This window comes from Oryzias melastigma, linkage group LG18 (genome assembly GCF_002922805.2).
Source record: "Oryzias melastigma strain HK-1 linkage group LG18, ASM292280v2, whole genome shotgun sequence".
In the NCBI taxonomy this organism is placed as follows: Eukaryota; Metazoa; Chordata; class Actinopteri; order Beloniformes; family Adrianichthyidae; genus Oryzias; species Oryzias melastigma.
In genome coordinates, this window is record NC_050529.1 from 20,197,346 (window position 1) to 20,219,652 (window position 22,307).

General features: G+C 36.5%; 3 protein-coding genes across 3 annotated transcripts in view; 1 reads left to right on the forward strand and 2 right to left on the reverse strand.

Annotated features, from left to right (window-relative positions):
* Positions 1–2,346: 2,346 nt before the first annotated feature.
* LOC118600135 (C-type mannose receptor 2-like) lies at positions 2,347–4,250 on the forward strand. Its single transcript, XM_036216925.1, has 3 exons — positions 2,347–2,722; positions 2,914–3,297; positions 3,874–4,250. The coding sequence occupies exons 1-3, from the start codon at positions 2,398–2,400 to the stop codon at positions 4,248–4,250; spliced, it is 1,086 nt and encodes a 361-aa protein (XP_036072818.1). The 5' UTR covers positions 2,347–2,397.
* Positions 4,251–7,560: 3,310 nt separating this feature from the next.
* Positions 7,561–10,543, reverse strand: LOC112156275 (macrophage mannose receptor 1). The gene is made up of 3 exons (XM_024288509.2): positions 10,030–10,543; positions 8,909–9,262; positions 7,561–8,448 (listed from the first exon to the last, which is right to left on the reverse strand). The coding sequence occupies exons 1-3, from the start codon at positions 10,373–10,375 to the stop codon at positions 8,105–8,107; spliced, it is 1,044 nt and encodes a 347-aa protein (XP_024144277.2). The 5' UTR covers positions 10,376–10,543; the 3' UTR covers positions 7,561–8,104.
* A 4,738-nt stretch (positions 10,544–15,281) lies between these two features.
* Positions 15,282–22,307, reverse strand: part of LOC112156104 (C-type mannose receptor 2) — a 15,204-nt gene continuing 8,178 nt past the window's right edge. Inside the window, exons 4-5 of the mRNA XM_024288264.1 lie at positions 16,692–16,933; positions 15,282–15,503 (exon numbers count right to left, since the gene is read on the reverse strand). Of these exons, the coding sequence (XP_024144032.1) occupies positions 15,420–15,503; positions 16,692–16,933 (326 nt within the window). The 3' untranslated portion in view covers positions 15,282–15,419. The remainder of the gene's footprint in view (positions 15,504–16,691; positions 16,934–22,307) is intronic.

Genomic DNA, 22,307 nt, shown 5'->3' on the forward strand with positions numbered 1-22,307 from the left:
ATTATTATTTCTCTTTGTCCCCTGTGGGACATAAGGCCGCCACAAACTGCTTCCACCACAGCTTATCCCTAGCCCTGTGTTGTGCTTCACCTAGGGTGAGCTGATTTTCTGCAAGTTCAGATGTTATTGTGCGGCGCCATGTTGTTCTGGGTCTCCCAGGTTTTCTCTTTCCTGGAGGCGTCCACCTTAGAGTTACTTTGGCGGTGCGATTAGGCTCCATGCGAAGGACACGCCCCAGCCACCTCATACGCCTACACTTGATGTCATCAGTAAGGCATCTGGTCTTCGTCGCTTTAAAAAGATCTTGGTTACTTATCCCGTTCGGCCAGTAGATTCCACATATTCGTCTAAAACATCTGTTGTTAAAAGCATCCAGGCGCTTCATATCGCTTCATATCATGACTCGCCAGCACTCAGAGCCATAAAGAAGAACAAACTTCACATTGCTGTTATAAATGCGGATCTTGGATTGCAATCGGAGCTGTTTCGACCTCCAGATGGGACGGAGGGTTGCAAAAGCACACTGTGCTTTCCCCAGCCGCGAGTTGATGTCTTTGTGGGTGGCTTCATTTGTGCTAACAATGCTTCCAAGATATGTGATCTCGTCTACTTTCTCCAATGGCTCGCCATCTACTAGGATAGGCTCAGTTGTCGTTGCGTTGATGTACAGGGTCTTGGTCTTGGTAGTACTGATATTGAGGCAAGTCTGTTTGGCAAAGCTGCTCAGTCTGTTGGTCTTCTCTTGCAAATGCCGATGGGTGGTGGAGAAGACGGCTAGGTCGTCTCCAAAATCCAGTGATTCCAGATGGGAGAGAAGGGTCCACTGTATTCCTATTGGTTTGTCTGAGGTGGTTTTGCACATAATCCAGTCGAATACAGAGAAAGAGTATGGGCGAGATGGTACAACCTTGTCTGTATTGTCAGTTCTAGGGGTCAAGTTTATGTTTCCATGTATTTTGTTTATTTAAAAAAAGTAATTTCACACAACATATTTGCAGAAAAGATAAAATGCATATTTTTGGTGTCAAAGTGTGTGCTTTTTTTAATTTAATAACTCCAGAATAAATCCCGGTTTTGTAAAGAAATATAGGTTATGTTATGAATTTCTATTGTAAAATCTATTTATAATAACAATGAAAGATTTTGTTTTTGTTAAATAAAAGAAGCACTTTTTCTCTTTTCTTAGAAAAACAGGTTATTTCTTGCATTAAAGCAGGAAGTCACTAAGGGAAAAAAAATCTAATTTGAATAATTATCAATGTTAAACTCTTAAAAATTTTCAAATTTAACAAACAAAAAACACGGAGCTGCTTTAAAACTGAAAACAATTGACCCTTTTCACATGACGTCAAATTGAAAACTGTTGCCTAAATTATGAAAGTGACTATTTCAACGTAATGTAAAAAAGAGATTTATTTTTTTACTTAGCTGCTCTTATTTTGAAAGCTGAAAATACGTGGCTCAATAGTTGCTCTTAACATTTTCACTGAGCCAAACCATTCCTGATTGTACAATTATGCCCTAAAATATCCCGTTGAACAACATTAGCCTGGGAAGAGATTAAAGTGCGTATGGGCAATGCAGCAATGTGTGTCTTTGTCGAAGGTATTAAAAGTGGCCAACATGATTTTTTTTCATCTTTTGTGCTTGCTCGCACTCAAAATACGTGCAAATGACATCAGCCAAAATAGAATCCGTTAGAATAATATTTGGTCGAATAAAAGGTTTATGTTTTGAATAAAACCTCAAGCATTGGAGGATTATTCAAATTTGTATTTAGATTTGTGACCGATCTAAGACAGAAAATGAAAATACAGTTTGGCAGGACTTTCATAAAATTTATATTATTTATAATTATACATGTAAAATTCTGTCAAACAAGTTATTTGGTTTCCTGTCTAAATCTATTAACCGGAAGTTGCGTATCACACTCACGGTCCTGACACCATTTTGTCTGACGTCACTGTGTAAAAGGGTCTATTGTCAAAACTGCTTTTTTTTTTTCTTTTTTAATATGAATGACAGTTGTGTTTTATATCAGCTGTATTTATGTTGCTTTGTTCAGAAAACATCTACGGGCTCCAGAATCTAAAACAAAACAGGTAATTTAATTGAAATATTTTTTTCTTCCTGCAGTTGAAAAGGGTTTCAGAAAAGATGAAGCTGAGTTTGTTTCTGATGGTTTTTGTGGTTAAGTGGATCCTCAGCTCCTCAAACATTTATTTATTTCATCCTTTCATTCAAATTAAATCTCACAAATCTGTTTTATAAATAGACTAAAGATATTTATGGTTCTATTGGACATATGCATATTTAAGTCTGTGATCTCTTTTATTTTTAGGTCATTTTTGTCTCTTCACATGTCAGCTCCATGAGTATCACTATGTTGATCAGAACATGACTTGGGCTGAAGCTAGGCAGCACTGCAGGAACGAATACACTGATCTGGCGACAGTGAGCAGCATGGCTGACATAGACCGACTCAGAAAAATAAACTCAGAAAACAAACATGTCTGGATTGGTTTGTTCAACCAAACAGGCACAATTGCTATTTCACACTGGTCTCTGCCCGGACTGAAGTTCAATGAAAGTCAGGCAAAGTGGAACGATGATGAACCAAATGGAGGAGTAGCTGAGACCTGTGGGGCTATTGAACATATTACTGATGAAAAGTGGTTGGACATGTCATGTATGGATAAAGAACATTTCCTCTGCTATAATGGTAAGAAGAAACATGATTCTCTTTGAACCCATTTTGCAAGTAAAAGCCAGAAGATTACAGACATGGAATGACATTCTCAATCAAAACTCTTACCAGAACTTTTTCTTTTTTTATATATACAAACATGAAAGGAAAAATCTGATCTTCCCTAAAGATCAAAGTTTCATCAAGTTTTATCCTTTACTCCACAGGAAGCTCTTCTCCTAAGTATTATTTAGGAGATAAAATGACCTGGTTTGATGCTCAGAAATACTGCAGAAAGAATCACACAGATCTGATCAGTGGACCACAGCTGGAGGAGCTGCAGAAGCATAATGATGTCACAGCAAACATAATACAATTATATGATAGAACATCTGTTGTAAACTGGAACTCACTATCAAGTTACAAATACATTTTTATCGGACTGTTCAGAGACGCTTGGACCTGGTCAGATGGCAGCAGTTTCTCTTTCAGACACTGGAATTTGAAATACAACAGTTCAAGTGAAAAACACAACTGCACCATCCTGAACCAGGACGGTGTGTGGGAAACCAAAATATGTTCTGAGAGGACACCCTTCATCTGTTACACAGGTGATCATTTTTACCTCCAATGACACAAGAGTAAACTCACTGATTACATTTCTGTCTCCTCAATATATTTCACCTCTAAAACACAAAATTACAAAGAAAAAAAGCAAATATGGAAGAGAATGTCCATGCATCTATGGTTCTATGCATAACCTCACAAGTGGAAAGGCCGAACATTAGGGTTCACACAAGGTCTTAAAAAGTCTTAAAAGCCTTGGATTTCAAATTTTAAAGATAATGCTTTGAAAGTCATTTTAAAAAGTCTTACATTTTGGTATCTTGCTCTTAAAAATGGTGCAGCTTAAAATGTTTCCATTTAACTTTTCAGGTCTTAAGTTTTATTTTTTAACCATCTAAGTGGTTTGTGTAAGTGAAGTGCATTTTATCAACATGATGGATGCCAACCACTGATTAAAATGGTTCATATTCTTCTTCATTTTCTTAAGACAAAGAAGAAAATGGGTTTAATTTCATATTCCTTTTCTTTGTCCTTTCTTTTTAGCCTCTCTGTTGGGTTTTTCTGTCTCTCCATCTCAAATGTGCCAGACAGCTTTCACAGTGATGTTTTTTCTTCATCAGATCATGTGATCCTGATCAATAAAAGCAGGACCTGGGAGGAGGCCTTATACTACTGCAGACATCACCACCATGACCTGGTCACCATCACTAACCTGGATGATCAGAGATGGGTTCAGGAGAAAACCAAGAATGCTACAACTCCTTATGTGTGGACTGGACTCCGCTACACCTGCACTCTGGGGTTCTGGTTCTGGGTCAGTGACGAGGTGGTCCGCTACAAGAACTGGGCCTCACCTGAACAGGTGAATGAGTGTGACATGTCAGGAGCCATGGAGACAGGAGGAGAACACAAGTGGGTCAAGAAACATGACGAGGAGACTTTTTCTGTTCAAAGTGAAAATCTGATCACTTATTGCAGGATTCTGTTTATTTGTTAACCGAGTTCTTTATTATTTAATGGAATATTCAGTAATGTTCAAACTAAAATGTTAAAGATTTGTAAAGTTCTTCGGAATTTTTCATTAGTTAATTCTTAAAATGAGTCAAGCTTCTAAATTAGTGATGGTTTTTTCACTTGAGATTCTTGGTTTCATATTAATTTCTAAGACATTTTCTTGAAACTTTTAACACAGCATCATTTTAGAGTTAAGGTAAATGCTAGCTGTTAGGACATAGTTTACTTTTGCTTTTATTTTTTGGAGAGAAAAATATGAATACCTGCACATTATATTCTATTAGGTGATGGTTTTGTTACAAATTATATGTAAATATCATAAAAATAAATTTTTTTTTGCATAATTCTGTCAATAAATATGAATAAATAACACTTTTTGAAATGTTTCAAACTCAATGATTCAGATTTGTTTTCTTTTTCTAAGAAAAAAAATAACTTATCCAAAAATTATGGTCTTTTTTATTTATAAATGCGAAACATTGATTATGTAGCCACTTTTTTGAAAGGATCACTTTTACAGGATGAGAAGGAATCAGAAAACAGGAAACAGACTCATGGCAAAGCAAGTACATATTTATTAATGTAAGAAAACCAAACCTCCACTTAGTGAGAGAAAGGCAAATAAACAGAATGACTGACCAAAAAAGACAAAAGGAGAAAGGAAATGAAGGTAGAACAAAACCACAATGAGAGCAAATACAACTTAAGCTGGAATAAAGCAACAAGATGAGGCCTGATGGAAATTTGAAAATGGGACGTAGTTTACCATGGGCCAGACTTTTGACATGCCTGGTCTTTGCTTACAACATGAAACAAACGTAGGTCTTTGAGGTTCATCTTCCTGGGGGGTGGGGGGTAAATAGGGAAAGGAATACTTCACAGAGGACAGAGTCCTCTCCACTCCATCCTGTTGAGAGCAGTCCCATAAATCCAAATCTATCCATCTCCAACAGACCACATCATAAAGAAAAACAAAAAAAATAAAAACTCAGTAATCCTTAAGGAATACACTTTGACATTAATTGCACCACGAAAACAAAGCAAAGGAACTGACACTGAAGTGAACATCAGCAATAACGTAAAGTGGTTAACAGGTGAGACTCATGAGCTTTCATCACAAGAAGCTGAGGGAGAAAATAAATAGGGGACAAATCAGCAGGCTGACAACAGGACAAAAACACTCCAAAAACTGTAACAAAATAGGGCATAAATTAAATAAAATGAATATATTCCTGAAAATTAAAATGGTATTTTTATAGATATGTTATTTCTTTGATTACCTTATTCTCTGTGGGTTTTCTATGTTTCTTCAGTAAAAAAGCAGCAAATTTACCAGTTTCCTGTTCAAACACGGTGTGGCAGCTGTAGCCCCAGCTTTCACACTGACGCACAGACTCTATTATTTTGGTCTATCGTCATAAAAGACGCTTTATTTTAAAAGGACCAAATTTGCTTATCTCTGGCCATACGTCTGATTACATTGGTGCCAGTTTGTGACGCATTTAGTCTTTTTTTCGCTAAAAATGCACTTTAAAAACACACTAGGTGAGGCAGACAGTCTGCCTCCTGTACCCCAGTACACACGCCACGAGGCAGAGGGCGCTGGTGAGCCCAGAGTACGTGACACAGCGGCTGAAGAATAACAGAATTAGCAGCAGCAAGTTGTGCAGCCGTCCAGTTACTCATTAATGTTGTTTAGCATCAATTTCTAAAGGGAGAATTTCGTTTTTAAACCTCTAAACTCAAGAATTTGTTTAGACACGTCACTGGTGATCTCCACTGAGACAGAGAGATTTACCTCTGAAGAAAAAAAATAAAAACTTCTTCAAACTGGTTATTCATGTTTCTTCAGAAGGAGCAGCGCACAGAAGTAAAAGTAAGTCAATAGTGACAATCTATGGCATTTTTTTCTATGTTACAGTTTGTAAATAGAAGAAAAAAGTTGAAATGAACATTTAAACAACTCACTTTAACTGTTGTCAATCAAATGGTGAATAAGATGCTCTGTAGCGTTCATAAGTCTGTAAATCTGAGTATGACATCAGCGCCTCACCAGCCATGAACCTCACCCCATGTCACTGTGGTGAGGGTGAGATTTATCTTGGAAAAGCCAAAGCCAAACTGGAAAAAATCAACAACAACAAAAATGTGTGACTCAAACCATGATACCTACTGTATGTCCTTCAGAATCCAGTGCTTGAACTCTTTAGATCCAGGTCTGCCACCAGAAGACGAATTGTTGTATTCTATCATCCTTTGACAGCAGAGGCCATAATTTGACTCAGAAGCCTCTTTGAGTTCACAGGTAGGAAACAGTAATAATCGGGAGTTTGTCACTTTAGGCCGAGCGGTGTTGAGTAATGGTCTTCTGGATAAATAGTGATTATGGAAAGCGTTGGAGTCTGGAGTCCTGTTGTTCTTCATGTGTTTTCACTTTTTTACTGGTATAAAAAACAAACTGCATTGTCAAATTTAATGTTATTAAAGTGTACATGTAACTTTGAAAAACATCCGTAATGGAAGCAGTATAAATAACATTTAAATAATGGAAAAAAATTATGTAAAAGTGGTATTAAAGTTGTGAGGAAAAAATATTTACATGAATGACTGGTAAATCAAATGCAATGCATATTACCTAAAACTAAGGCTGTAATGATTCTTTGTGAATTGGTTAAAAAACAATTCAGACTTGTCAACATTTTCATCATTGTAGAAAATTTAAAAAATGATCTGTCACGGCTTGTGCCTTAATTTAGACATGCAGAGCTGATGCCCTTTCTCCATGCAGGCTCGCTGTGAGAGTGTGCGCACACGTATGTCCAGGATTTCCCAAATTCATCAAATTAACACAAATTCAAGCAAAAGCAGATTTGTTGCACACTGTGCAACTTTACATTTTCACAGAACCTTTACTGCAACTTTGACCAATCTCCCATGACAGTCATGGGGGGGACGTCGCTGCTTCGCAGCTGTTTCCCTTCTGACTCCTACCTGAGAGCCATGCTCTTCTTTATTAACTCTTTTTATCCCTATGTCACTTTTTCTCTTCAAGCATAAATATAGATGTTGAAATAGATAAAAGATCTTTGTGATCATTTCATTATTATGAATAATTGTTTAATTCTATTGAATCCTTTTATAATAGTAGGAAAACAAATGGTTTCATGCAAGGGGCAAAAAGAAAACATACTTGACCTTAAAATACCTTTATTTGTGTTGAGAGATTTTAAAAAAAGAAAAATAAGAGAAAATCAAAATTGTGACTTAAAAACTAATTCAGATTGAATCGTGGCTTCATTACATGTTACAATCCTAGCTAAAACAGTAGTTCAGGATGTCTTTTTGTGATACATTTAAACATTATTTTAAAGTAGAAAAGGGAGACACAAAAGTTATTAAATCATAATAAATTCTCATTTGACAATTTTATCTTGATTTTCATCTTGTAATTCCAAGAGATAAAAGCAGAATATTGAGCTTAAAAGACAAAGGGGTCTTTTAAATTGTTGAATATTGCAGTAACAGATTTCAACCAGCAGAGAGCAGTGCAGCCCAAAGATTAATGTCAGCACCTGTCTCTCAAAGCTTAATAAGATTGTCGTTTTTTTAGTTTCTAAAACATCCGCTTACTTTGAAATTCTGCCTTTTTTGTTGTAAATTGTGACCTTTAATCACATATAGGCAGATTACTGAAACGTTAAGCACAAACTACAACTTTTGACAATTCAACACTTACATTATTTTTACGAGTTACCCATCACCCGAATCACAAAGTTTTATCATAAAAATCCAGAACTAAAAATTTGCACAAAAAGCCTGTAGTCAGGGATCAGATTTTCACTTTGAACAGAAAAAGTTGAACTTCTTCTCATCATTTATCTTGACCCACTTGTGGTCTCTTCCTGTCTCCATGGCTCCTGACATGTCACACTCATTCACCTGTTCAGGTGAGGCCCAGTTCTTGTAGCGGACCACCTCGTCACTGACCCAGAACCAGAACCCCAGAGTGCAGGTGTAGCGCAGTCCTGTCCACACATAAGGAGTTGTAGCATTCTTGGTTTTCTCCTGAACCCATCTCTGTTCATCCAGGTTAGTGATGGTAACCAGGTCATGGTGGTGATGTCTGCAGTAGTATAAGGCCTCCTCCCAGGTCCTGTTCTCATTAATCAGGATCACATGATCTGATGAAAAAAAGACAAAACTACAGATTTGTCTCAATTACCCCTTATGCTATCCTAGGCATTATTAAATTAAAAGTGGGGTCATCTGGACCCCACAAGACAGTGCGCTGAACTTTTTTTTTCAAGGATTTTATGTCTTTAATGGTGTCTGTTGCAGAGATAAAATCCTATCCACATGTGTCATGGGGAGAGATCATAAGTCAATGTTATGGTGGGGCCTTCTGGACCCATAAGAGAGCAGGAGGGTTAGTGTGAAAACGAACAACAATAAAAAAAAATGTACATTACCTATCTTTAGAAGAAATTTTTATCATTAATGAAGGAAACTAAAACATTAATCTTTCAGTTTTGTAGGGACAATGTGAATACAAATCAAGTTTTTAGGTTAGATTATAATAGGTTCAATTTTTATTGTTACTTCACATGTAGATACATCAAAATAGAACAGAGATTATCTTACCTTCATAACAAATGAAAGATCTTTGTTTACTACAATTATCATTTCTCCACGTGCCTTGGTCTGTTAAAGCAGCACAACCAAGCTCTTCATTTTCCCTGTCCCTCTGTGGATCCCAGTTTCTGAATGAGAAGCTGCTCTCATCAGACCACGCCCACGCATCACTGAACAGACCAATGAAAACATTTGTTTCATTTGCCAGTTCCGCCTTCATACTGTCATTCCAGGTTTGGTTTAATTGATTCAGCTGCTGTAGTCCACTGATCAGGTCTGTGTGATTCTCTCTGCAGTATCGCTGAGCGTTAGTCCAGTTTAGAGGCATCTCAATGAGATGGAATTTCTGAGATGTGTTAGTATCTGTGGAAGAAACAAAGAACAAAGAAATGTGTGCAGATGTTTTCTGCTGTTATTTAACTTTTTTTAATACCCAGTTTAATAAAAAAAATTGTTTTGGTGTTTTTAACTTGTCTTTGTAGAATTTTTCTGATGATGGGGGACATGTGATATTAAGATAAAAAATTTATTTCTATACATTTATTCATTCAAGTTGTGGTGAATGATTAGCAGAAAAAACAAAATGCTGTTTAAAAAAAATTGTAGTTGTGACGCAGGTGGTACAATTACAGGCCACGAACTCCCTGCTCCTCTTCATTCTGATGCATCTACATGTAGATCATCACTAGATCCTTCATTTTCCTTGTTTGAGCAGAAATCCGGTTAAAAATTGTACAGCTGGGTACTTTGATATTGTTCACCATTTTTGTTTTACCGCTAATGTTAGGTTGGAGTTGTGAAGGGCTACAAGTTAACAGGAGAGAATATGAACACAGGTCCACTCCAATAGTCCATTCAGTCAAATTTCTTATGAACTCCAACCGCTCTACAGGAACTACAGGAACTACAATATGTTCTAGAAAATGACAATTTTTTAAATCTTGACCAGATTTAGCACAATCATTATTAAAATGCTTTAAAAATAGATCAGAAGATGATTGGAGTGGGACTTTAAACAATAGGTGCATACGTCTTGGCTTTATGCTGATGGTTTCAATTTTGTAAAGAATATAGAATTAAAAGGATAAAAAGTCATCAGCCTGTTAAAACTGATAATCATTTAAACTCACCATTGTAGCAGATAAAACGCTGGTTGTTGTTGCATGGATCATCAATCCAGGTCAAGTCTTTTGTTAACAACACACACAGCTCATTTCCATCATTATTTGGTTCATCCATATTCCAGTGCGTCTTATTTTTATTGAAGCTCAGTCCGGGTAGAGACCAGTGCCACGTCTTGTCGCTGTTTGTGTGGTTTTTCAAACCAATCCAGGCTGGTCTTTGCTTTGCTGTTTTGTTAAGTCTCTTCACATCAGTCATGTTGGTCACTGTAGCCAAATCAGTGTGATTCTCTCTGCAGTATTCCTGAGCTTCAGTCCAAGTCATTTTAGAATCAATGTATTTATATACATACATGTAACATTTAATGAAACAAAACTGACCTGAAATAAACACACATTTTTTTAATCATTATTATTTATGAAACTTTGTGTTGATTTCCCCTAAACCCTTCTAAATTAAAGCTTCTGCTCTCCACGTACCCATCAGAGAAATCAGGATCAGACTCCACTGCATCTTTGCTTCGTCCACTCAAACTCTTCTTTAACTTCAACCTGCAGGAGGAGGAATCCTGTTTAGACTCTTCAGAAACTCTCATTGGTGTTTTTAACATATAATCTTAACAATAATTTTTTTAACTGTTAAAAACAGCTTTAATAAAGAGTGGTTAGTTCCTTCTATAACAAAATACAAAAGTATGCAGAATAAAGACCTGAATGTGAATATCTAAAATAACTTTATCGACTGACCGTGGGAGATGTCCTCACTGTAATGATGAACCTTCTGTCTTCACTCTGATCTGCTCCAACAGAAAAGACTGCAGCAAGCCAGCAATGTGTCTGCATTTCAACATTTATGAAGGAAATAATTACCATCTGATGTTTTTATAAGCTATATGTTCCTGGTGGAAACAAGAATCTTTATTTTTGGAGGAAGAGCCAAACAGAGCTGCATCAAGAAGACATGCAAATATCTGCTCCTTCTTCCTGTTTATCGCCAGCGGTGTGGAAAAACTTTACATGATGGGGAATTAAAATAACTTTTGCACCATTTTTTAAAATACCATTAACCCTTCTGCCATCCTGGGCTGGTTTGCATTCAAAGTAGGGTCATCTGGACCCCACAAGACAGTGCGCTGAACTTTTTTTCAATGATTGTTAATCTTTACTGGTGTCCAATGACAAACATTAAGTCTTGTCCACCTTCGTCATGGAAGGGCTAACACCTCAACGTAAGGGTGGGGTCATCTGGACCCCATAAGAGAGCATGAGAGTTAAGTTTTGCAAAATAAAGAGATTTTTTTCTAGATGGATGGAATCCACTGATTCTGTATCAACTAAAAACAAAAACAGAAAAAAAAATAGAGAAAAATCCAACCTACCAGTCACCCTCCCCCCTTCCGCCCATTAACACACACAACCCATGACGCCAACACACAATTAATACTTATAAAAGTAGCTCCTGAAAGAAATTTTTAGGCTTGACTGTGAAAAAAACTGCATTGGAAATCTCCTCATACCAGGAGCCAGCTCAGCCAGAGGAGCATTTCAGCGCCAGAGGACCTCATTGTCTGTGGGGGATTTAAAAGGAAATTGCCAAAACAACAAGGCCCAAGACCATAAAAGTATTTATAAAATATTAAAAGAACTTTAAAATCAATCCGGAAATGCACAGGGAGCCAATGCAGCAATTTAAAAAAATTGGTGTATATGTTCCTGTCCCCTGGTTCTGAAATAATTGTAAGCTAGCAAAAGATTTTTTTTTTTACACAGAAGATCTTATCTGACTCATCCAGCATCTACCCTGTGATGGACATCATCATTTGCATCCTGTGGAGTGTGACACTGGAAAGACTGTTCTGCAGGAAGTTGTGTTTGGGAAAAACAGATATATGTGTCGAGCAGATCTAAGGGATCTTCTTTTTACTGATGGAACAGGAGAAACACTTGGAGGCTGTAAAACTTTCCATTGATCAAGCTCAGAAAATCTAAAAGTATTATTTTTACGGTAACAGCACAGGAGATCAAATTTTAAGGAACGACATTCAATCTTAAAGTTGCCTTTCTGAGCCCGGGAAGGGGGTGGGTTGCTGGTCTTGGCTGGATGAATGAAATGCTTTGAGCGACAAACCAGCAGTTTGTGCAAAATTTGCTTGTCCTGGTCAAATGAATAATGAAACATACTACACACAATATTTGTGGGACATTGTTATTTAATAGTTATTGCAAATTTAAACACGATAAGAACTCCCTCCGAACAGAAAAAGCTACCCCTACCACAACCCCCCTTCCCTTATCGCCTTCTCCATTACTAGAAAATACATGAAAAATTGTCTGAAAATATTTGAAAGTTGACTGAGGTCAAACCTTATATAGTCTAAGTAACAACAGTTGTATAATCTATTATCAAATTGAAACAGTAATGCTAGATTGGCAACGGCCTCTGCAACACAGATTCAATCAACCACTTCCAATGAAAAGTCTAAGTAAATGCTCAGATATGCGCATTTTGAGCTTCTGCAATCAAGTCTTGCATTCATGTAAATTTTTACGTTTGTCTTAGGGGTCTACGTAGAAATCGCGTGGGTTTACCACCAAGTGAAAGTTAATCAAATAGAATTTTGATCAATCAAAATGTATCAAAATGGGACTCAGATTTTGCAGTGACGTATGGATGGTGTCCTTTTTACTACACGGAAGTGCCAACTGTTTGAAAAATTTATTATGAAGGAGAATTGATGATTTGTGTTCCGATAGAATCCTATGAAACCAAATATTTGATATATTTGAATAGAGCTGTGAAATAAAAAGCCTGGAGCAAGATTTGTACTGCTTTGACATTTTGCATCAAGCCTTTTCCAACCATGAGTACATTTGCTAGTTATGGTGTGTATATGACATAAGAGAAAGCTAAGTAGATCACAAGATGAGAGAACAAAAGAGTAAAAACACTGAAAGTCAAAGAGTTAGTCAAAAAGTAAAGGAAACTAAAAAGCAACCAAAAGAGATGGAAAGGGACTTCAGGAGCAAAAGCAGAAAGAGGCCGACTCAGTTGCTCCCTGATAATGACTGAATAATCCATAACAGCCTTCCAGACAAAATGAATTTTTGAATTTTCAGAAAAAGTCTCAAACAGTTGCAAAATCATTGCAAATCCTTGAAAGCAGAACACCCAGTTAGAACATCTGTTTGATTAGATTAGGTTAATTTTTTGGACTGCTAAATTCTAATTTATTTACCCTTTAAGAAGGTAGACATAATAAAAAGAAAAAAAAAACAAAAAACACTAACCCGGCCTAGACTGTAAGGGTACGGTTCATATACCGTAGCAAGACAAAACATAAAATAAATTCCCCCGAGGACCCTAAAACATTTTTTAAAATAAATGGACTGTTTGTAAACTATAAAGGTGATAAAAGATATGTTTAATGGTGTATAGGTGCTTTGCATGGCTGCAGGTGGATGCAGACTAAAAGTAAAGAATTTGAATTTCAGGAAACAGGAACAGCAGATCAACAGAGCCATTCATGGATTTGGAAGAATGCAAAGGCTGAGAGTATATGTTTACCAGCAGTGACCCCAAAGTTATGGGACGTAATTTCCATAAAGTCCATAAAAACATTATTTTTTTTTTTTTTTCAAAAATTTGTGATATTTTCACGATTCTTCTACCTAAAACAGAGTGATTTAAACTAGTGGGGCAGAAAATTTCCCTTTGTAATACAAGAGCCAAACTTCATGAACACATGAACACAGCGAAATATATCCTGTTTACTAAAAGTCAAAATAGTGGCTATTTTTCAGGACAGCTGCCATTTAATGTACAAATGTATAATGCAGCATCTCATGTGCAAGCTTATGAAAATATAAATTAGGTATGCCTCATCAGAATTGGGAGAGATAGCTAAAGAAACTATTCCAGATTCCCGCGGGACATGATTCATATATTTTGCAAGTCAATATTTTAAAAAATTGTTCTGATCATATACTATGTTGGCCATCATTAAACTACATATAACAAAATAGAATGTTTCCAAAATAATTAATTCAAACCGTTTCAAATCACTATATATTCATACATGATGTGAAATATATTACTTCTAATACATTGATTTCCTAGAAAACCGAATGCGCATGATACCGTACCGCCAACAAGAGCGGCCCTGAAACAGCATGCAAAGCAGCAACTGTGGTCAGGCAGTCGTATGTCGAATCTATTATGAAAGTCTTGCTGACTAGGGATGGTTCAGAGAAGGTAACATTTGGAAGGACAAAGCTGACTCCAATAAGTCAAAGCTGTCAGCAACTGACAAAATGTTGATGTGAAGGTGATTGTCTCAGATAGTACCTGGGTTTAGTTTGCACACAACTGTGTGGTTGTAAGTGCAATCATTAAGTAATATGGTTACAATATCACTATAAACAGCTAAAGTGAAGTAAGGGTAGAATCAGACTGGAAAAATAATTGGGTCTGGAAAAGGACCGCTTAATTTGGTTGAGTCATCAACCTTGTGTTTGGTCTGTATTAAAACTGCCATTAGGCGGTCTTTCCTATTTTTAACCAAAACTTGTAAACAAAACCAGATTTTTTTCAGTCATTGGCCAGGAATTATGTGGGGGCAAAGCCCCTAGAGTTCCTGGTCTCCAGACGAAGATAGCTTCTTTTTTCCAGACGAGGACAGCTCTTTCCCTGGAAAGCCCACTTATTTAAAGTTCATATTTCACTGACCATTTTTCAGCATCTGAATAACATCAGATACAACACTTTCAATGCTACTTTGGTGCGGTGGAGGCATGCTGTTAGGCGGTTACTGAAAAGTCGACAGCTAAGGAGCTACACTGATGAGTTGGCCGGTGTGAATTTGACATAAATCGTGTTTGTTGTAAACATAGGATTACAGCATGAAACAAACAAGGTACTTTGAGGTTTGTCCTAACGCGTATGGGGGAAAAAGGCAACACTCCAAACAGGGAAAGGAATTCTCCACAGAAGTAGTTCCAAATGACAGGGTCCTCTTCACTCCATGCTGATGTAAGACACTATAATTCCAAAATCCATCGAGAGGAACTTCCAAAAAACGACAAAACTAAAATCTCCAACAGGCCAGATTAAAAAAAAAAATAGAAAAACAAAAAATAAAAGGAGTTAAAAAAATGTAAAAATCCAGATTAATCCAATATAGTTGTGTCCTTCAAGAATTCCCTCAGACGGTTACAGCAACATGAAAACAGAGCTAACAAGTTGGCACTGGAGTGAACAGAAGTAGGAGTACATTTAAGTTTAATATGAAGGACTTTTACAGGGAGCAGGGGAAGAATAAAAACATAAAACTAATCAGTGGGCTGACAATAGAACAAAACCACTCCAACACTGAAAAACTATGCAACAGCTCATTCAAACACTAACAGCTACGTGCAGGCAGCTCTGACAGATTCAAAGAAACACAGACGGGGTTGGGGTTTATCTGGAGGAAGTCGTAGCCAACCTGCAGGAAAACCAAACCAAAAACTAAAATAAACATCCAATAACAAAGTCTCTGGACTCGAACTCTGATCGTCTACATGTTCAGAATCCAGCTGTATTAACTTTGTGGATCCAGGTTAGAGATAGCCTCCACAGGAAAAAATGTATGAGTTCTATCATCCGTTGACAGCAGGGTCCAAACTTTGACTCAAAAGCCTCTTTGAGTCCACAGGTAGACAGCAGTAAATCACAGAAGTTTGTCACTTTGCCCCAACGGTGATGAGTAATGTGGATAAAAGTTGTTCTTCTTCATGTGTCTCACTTTCAGTAGTACGGAAACAAACTTTTGTAAAATGAATATCCACCTGAATGAGGATTTGGCTGTAAACTGTTAAAGGAGTTCAGAAGTCAAATTCAGTGTTATTAAAGAGTACATGTAACTTTGACACACATCTGTAACCTAAATAAACACTATCTTTATATGAATGACTGACATAAATTCAGTGGATACTTACTAAAACAGATGTTCAGGATGTATTCTTGTGAACAACTTAAACATTACTTATAGGGGACAGAAAGATCCTGCAAACATAATACATTCCTGTTTTGTCCCTATTTCATCTTGATTATAATAATTGAAAAAAAAAAAAAAAGCAGAATTTTAGGTTGGCAGACCAAAAGTACTTTTACATTTTTGAATCCTACAATAACGGATTGCAACCTGCAGAGAGCACTGCAGCCAAAGAAAATCACATCAGTGCTTCCTCCCTCAAAGTCCAAAAGGATGTTTGTATTTTATTTTCTAAAATGCCTGTTTACTTTGCATTTTTTGCTGTAAATTTAACGTTATTGAACTAATATTGATGGTTACTGTTAAGTAATCAAATCTTGAAGAAGATAAATGTTTGTTACTTTGTGTCAATCACATGAAAAATATGACAGATGTATTTAGTACAAACCACAATTGTCACAATATTTTACAAACAATTTGACACATTATTTTTATGACTTACCCATCACCTGAATCGAAAAGTTTAATCATGAAAATCCAGAACTAACAATTTACAGCACAAACTGCACAAAAAGCCTGCAGTCAGTGATCAGATTTTCACTTAGAACAGAAAAAGTTGAGCTTCTCCTCATCATGTTTCTTGACCCACTTGTGTTCTCCTCCTGTCTCCATGGCTCCTGACATGTCACACTCATTCACCTGTTCAGGTGAGGCCCAGTTCTTGTAGCGGACCACCTCGTCACTGACCCAGAACCAGAACCCCAGAGTGCAGGTGTAGCGCAGTCCAGTCCACACAAAAAGAGTTGTAGCATTCTTGGTTTTCTCCTGAACCCATCTCTGATCATCCAGGTTAGTGATGGTAACCAGGTCATTGTAATAATGTCTGCAGTAGTATAAGGCCTCCTCCCAGGTCCTGCTCTCATTGATCAGGATCACATGATCTGATGAAAATAATAATAATAATAATAATAATAATAATAATAATAATAATAGGCAGGAAAAACCACTGTGAGTAAAATTTACAGGAGTGATTTTTTTCTGATTTGAGAAAAATGTCTTCATTAATGAAGAAAACAAACAAAAAAACTTGTTTAAGCTGTAAACTTTTAGTTTCATGGAGATTACCTAAATATTAATGCAGTCTTTGTATTACATTACAATAGATTTGACTTTGTTTTATTTAAATATGTAATAACATTAAAATAAAACAGAGATGATCTCACCTTCATAACAAATGAAAGGTATTTTTTGTTCACTACAGTCTTCTGTGTTCCACATGCCATCATCTGTTAAACCAGCACAACCTTTCTGTCCATTATCCCTGTATCTCTGTTGATCCCAGTTTCTGAATGAGAAGCTGCTCTCATCAGACCACGCCCACGCATCACTGAACAGACCAATGAAAACATAAGTAATGTTTTTGACCAGCTTCTCCTTCATACTGTCATTCCAGGTTTGGTTTAACTGATCCAGCTGCTGTAGTCCACTGATCAAGTCTGTGTGATTCTCTCTGCAGTATCGCTGAGCGTTGGTCCAGTTTAGAGGCGTCTCAATGAGATGGAATTTCTGAGATGTGTTAGTTTCTGTGGAATAAACACAGACACTTTATGTTTGCACAGGCGTTTTAAGCTGTTTTATGAAACAATAACTGCAGAGGTCGTTGATTCTTGGGATTCAAAAAAATTGAAATTATATTTTTTTCAAAATGTTTAAATTCTGTGACTACGAAATAAATAAAAACAGACAAAAAGTTATTTGTATTTCAACACTAAGAAACCTCTAAACTCACCATTGTAGCAGATAAAACGCTGGTCCTTGTTGCATGGATCATCAATCCAAGTCAAGTCTTTTGTTAACAACACACACAGCTCACTTCCATCATTATTTGGTTCATGCATATTCCAGTGCGTCTTATTTTTATTGAAGCTCACACCGGGTAGAGACCAGTGCCACATCTTGTTGCTGATTGTGTTTTTTTTCAAACCAATCCAGGCTGGTCTTTGCTTTGCTGTTTGGTTAAGTCTCTTCACATCAGTCATGTTGGTCACTGTAGCCAAATCAGTGTGATTCTCTCTGCAGTATTCCTGAGCTTCAGTCCAAGTCATTTTAGAATCAATGTATTTATATTCATACATGCAGCATTTAATGAAACATAATTCACCTGAAACAAACAACATGTTAACAAATATTATTTATAAAGTTGTATTTGTTTTTGTTGATATCCTCTAAACTCTCCTGAAGTAAAGCTGTTACTCTCCACGTACCCATCAGAGAGATCAGGATCAGACTCCACTGCATCTTTGCTTCGTCCACTTAAACTCTTCTTTAACTTCAACCCTAAATGTCTGGAGGAGGGAAAATCCTGTTTAAACTCTTCAGAAACTCTCATTGGTATTTTTAACACCATGAAATCTTAACTTTGCAAATATTTAAACTGTTAAAATATATATTTTATACAGAGAGCTTCATTTCTTCTATAATAAAGTACAAATCTATGCAGAAAAGACTTTAAATGTAAACATTTAAAATAACTTTAAGTATTACCTGACTGTAGGTGATGTCTGCTCTGCGATGATGAACGTTCTGTCTTCACTCTGATCTGCTCTGACAAAAAATACTGCAGTGAGCTTCTTATCTCTCTACATTTAAATATTCCAACAGGAAAAAGTTTCCAACTGATGTGAACACAGTTTTAACAAGCTTAGCAACCCTGGTGGAAACAAGAACTTGTATTTTTGGACAAAGAGAACCAGCAAACAGAGCTGCAGCCAGGAAAGATGCAAATATTGGCTCCTTCTTCCTGTTAGAGGTCAGAGGTGTTTACAAACTATACATGATGGTGAATTCACTAAACTTTAAAAAATGTTTATTTATTTATTTATTTATTTTTCAGGGACAGTGCACATTAAACGCATTGTATGCAATGAGCCAGAATTAGCCCAGCGGCTATTTTTCATCCGTTGTCCCTGGACAGATGTTAAAATTGTCAATCAATAAAAGCAACATTTGAAGTATCAGGGTCAATAAAAAGAATAAACAATTAAAATACAAATGTAAGACAATCACCTAAAATACATTTTGATAAAAAATAAAAAAATGTATATGTATACATTAAAAAACATTAAAACAAATATAAAAGACATTGCAGAATACTTAAAAGGGGGAAGCATATTAAAATTCAATGTGTACAAGTTTGCTCTGATAATACCATAAAAGTTTGTATGCAAACACAATGTTTTTGTATTTCTGATGGATGGAATCATCTGGTTCTGCATCTTGACTAGTTAATAGAACAGATAAGTAAAACCTGCAGAACCTGGATGTTTGCCTAAAGTCAGCAGTGTGGAAAGATAAAAACACTTTTTTACCTGCAGTGAAAACAAATACATTTCCTCCATCCTAGTTTCATGTCCTAATTAAAACGCGATGAACTCAAACTTTTTGGGCTCCAGTTATTTCCAGGATCCACCTACCTGCACGAGTTTCAAAGACGCTGCAGGTCCTCGTCCACATCATCCTCCTCAGCTCACCTCCTCAAGAGCTGATATGTGTAGCTGACCTTAGTCAGAATTTTTAATCCAGGGGATGTCAACAAAAACAAAAAACAACAATACTTTAACATTTCCTTTAATATGTCGGGTTCTTTCCTGTCTTTCATCAAGTATCAGCTGAATCATTATGTTCCTTCTCATTGAGATAAAAACAGCAAAAGTTTCTCTTGATAGATGTTAGCAAAGAGTGTATTTATAACAGCCACATAATTGTTACAATATTAGTAAAAAAAAAAATCTCCTTATCTGACTAAAGGAGAATCAAGTAACACAAAGAAATTGACGTTTCTGAACTGAGCATGACAAACATTATTTTTAACAAAAAATAAATGAGGCATTTTGGTTTTATCTACGTAAAGCACAGTAGCGTTTGCAATGACTAAAAGTTTTAAATTAATTATTTCAGCTATATACAGAAAATCTTTTGGCTTCATTTTAACTATTAAGAATTGCTTAATAATCCATACAAGTTATGGTTTAACTGAAGATATAGAATTAATATCAAATATCATCAAGTTAGTGAACTGATTTTTCTTGGATCCTGCAGAAAACTTACGCTGAGGTGATGCTGAATGCTTGCAGTACATTCAAAAATTAGATGTGGGATTTATTTTATACCAGTCTGCCACTTTTAGAATCTAAAATGTTCAGGAAATAAAAAAAATAAAATAAAATAAAAATAAAACTCTGTGATCAACAGGGGCGGAGCTTCATCTCAAATAAAACCAAATTGTTAAATATGCTTATATAAATGGGATTTTTTCCAAATCAAACTACCACAAAAGCAATGATGTAGAGGTACCTATGCTTAGTATTAAACCACTTTAGAACGGAATGAAAATTATACATTACAGGTACAGTTTCAAACTGCTGACATGTTACAGTGAATTAATTACCCCTTCAGTCAGCAGCCAGGTCCCACTGTGGCCCTCACATTAGTGTGACACTGAAAGCAAACAGATCTGCCGTCCTTCACAGAAGGTCCTATCTGACCCCTGAAAACACAAACCCTGTGATGGACATCATCATTTGCATTTTGTGGAGTATGACAATGTAGAGACTGTTCTGCAGGGAGATGTGAGGAGAACAGATGTTTGTGTCGCACAAATAAGTGTGAGTTTGTTTACTGATGGAACAAGAAAAACACTTGGATGCAGTAAAACTTCTGATCTGGCTCAGATAATCTAAAAGTAAACTCATTTTTAAAATAACAGCACAGGAGATTGATTTTTTTTATGAACAACATTCACTCGTAATGCAGCTTTTATGAGCCTGGGAGTGTGACCTGATGATGGATGAAATGGTCAGAGTGACAAACCAGCAGGAGAGGTTTCAGGTTGTAGGTGCTTTGCATGGCTGTAGGTGGATGTAGACTAAATGTAAAGAAAAGTATTTGCATTCCAGGAAACAGGATCAACAGATCAACAGAGTCATTCATGGATTTGGAAGAAGAATACGAAGGATGTTTACCAGCAGTGACCCCAGAATTATTGGACATCATTGAAAAGACCGATATTGTGGAGATTTTGCCTTTTTTTTCTTCAAAAAATGTGCGATTTTTTTGGTTTTTTTTTTTTTTTACGATTTGTGTTCTGTACCAAACCTTCCACCCTTTTTATTTATTCTAGAGTGATTCAAACTAGTGAGGCAGAATATCCATATGAAATTTCAAGACCCAGACTTCGCAGTTGTTTTTTTTTTTTAACAAAAATTCAAAGCGGTGGCCATTTTTCTCAATGGTCGCCATCTAATGTACAAAATCTTTACCATATCATCTCATGCGTGATCTGATCAAACACAAATCAGATATGCCTCATTAGAAATGGGAGAGATAGCTAAAGAACTGTTCAAGTGCCAGGAGCCAGCGCTCTGTCTCCCCCTCTGGTCACCGGCAGGAGCCATCTTCAGAGTACTGACTGCACTACATCTCCCAGCAACCCCAGTGCACAGTTTCTGGATGCTGCTCAGCTGTCTCTTAGATAGATAGATAGAGTACTTTATTAATCCCGAAGGAACTTGCAACTTCTTACTGCCAATCAATCACGGGACACTTAAGTACTACACAGAACCTCACCTCACTCAGTGCGAAGGATTGTTTGTCCCACTCTGCCAGCATTACTGTGTTTTCTATCTGAACCTGATCTTTTGTTTCTGACCCTGCTTTGTCTCAGATTACCTGCTGCCTGCCCTGACCCTCGCCTGGACTCTGACAACTCTTAGCCTCTTATTGAATGATCCCATGCACATGATTGAGCTTTGCCTGTCTGACCTTTATTTAGCTTTGTGGACTCTTACCTGTGCTTAGTTCCTGCCTAAACTAATAAACCTTTTGCACGTGGAGGCAGCTGCCTGTCCATTTGAGTACTGCAGGACTTATTATATATTGAAAATTAATATTTTAAAAAATGGTTCTGATCATACTGTATAAAGTGGCCATCATTAAGCTATACATGGCTAAATTGAATGTTTCTAAATTAATTTAAAGAGCTTCAAATCACTGCATGTTCACACATGATGAGAAGATAATGGGAAAAAATATATATTTATACGACATTGATTTTTTTAAATAAGCCTCTGGACTGTCGTTTATGTTTTTTTTTAACCAGAAATGAGATACTTTACCAAACTTAGATAATACCCACCAAATATTAATGAAGATGATATGAAGATGCTAGAGCAGTTTGTGATACTGATGAATGAAAGGAACTGTTCAGGTGAGGGCATTTCCTAGAAAACGGTGTTAGTATGACGCCGTGCTGGCACC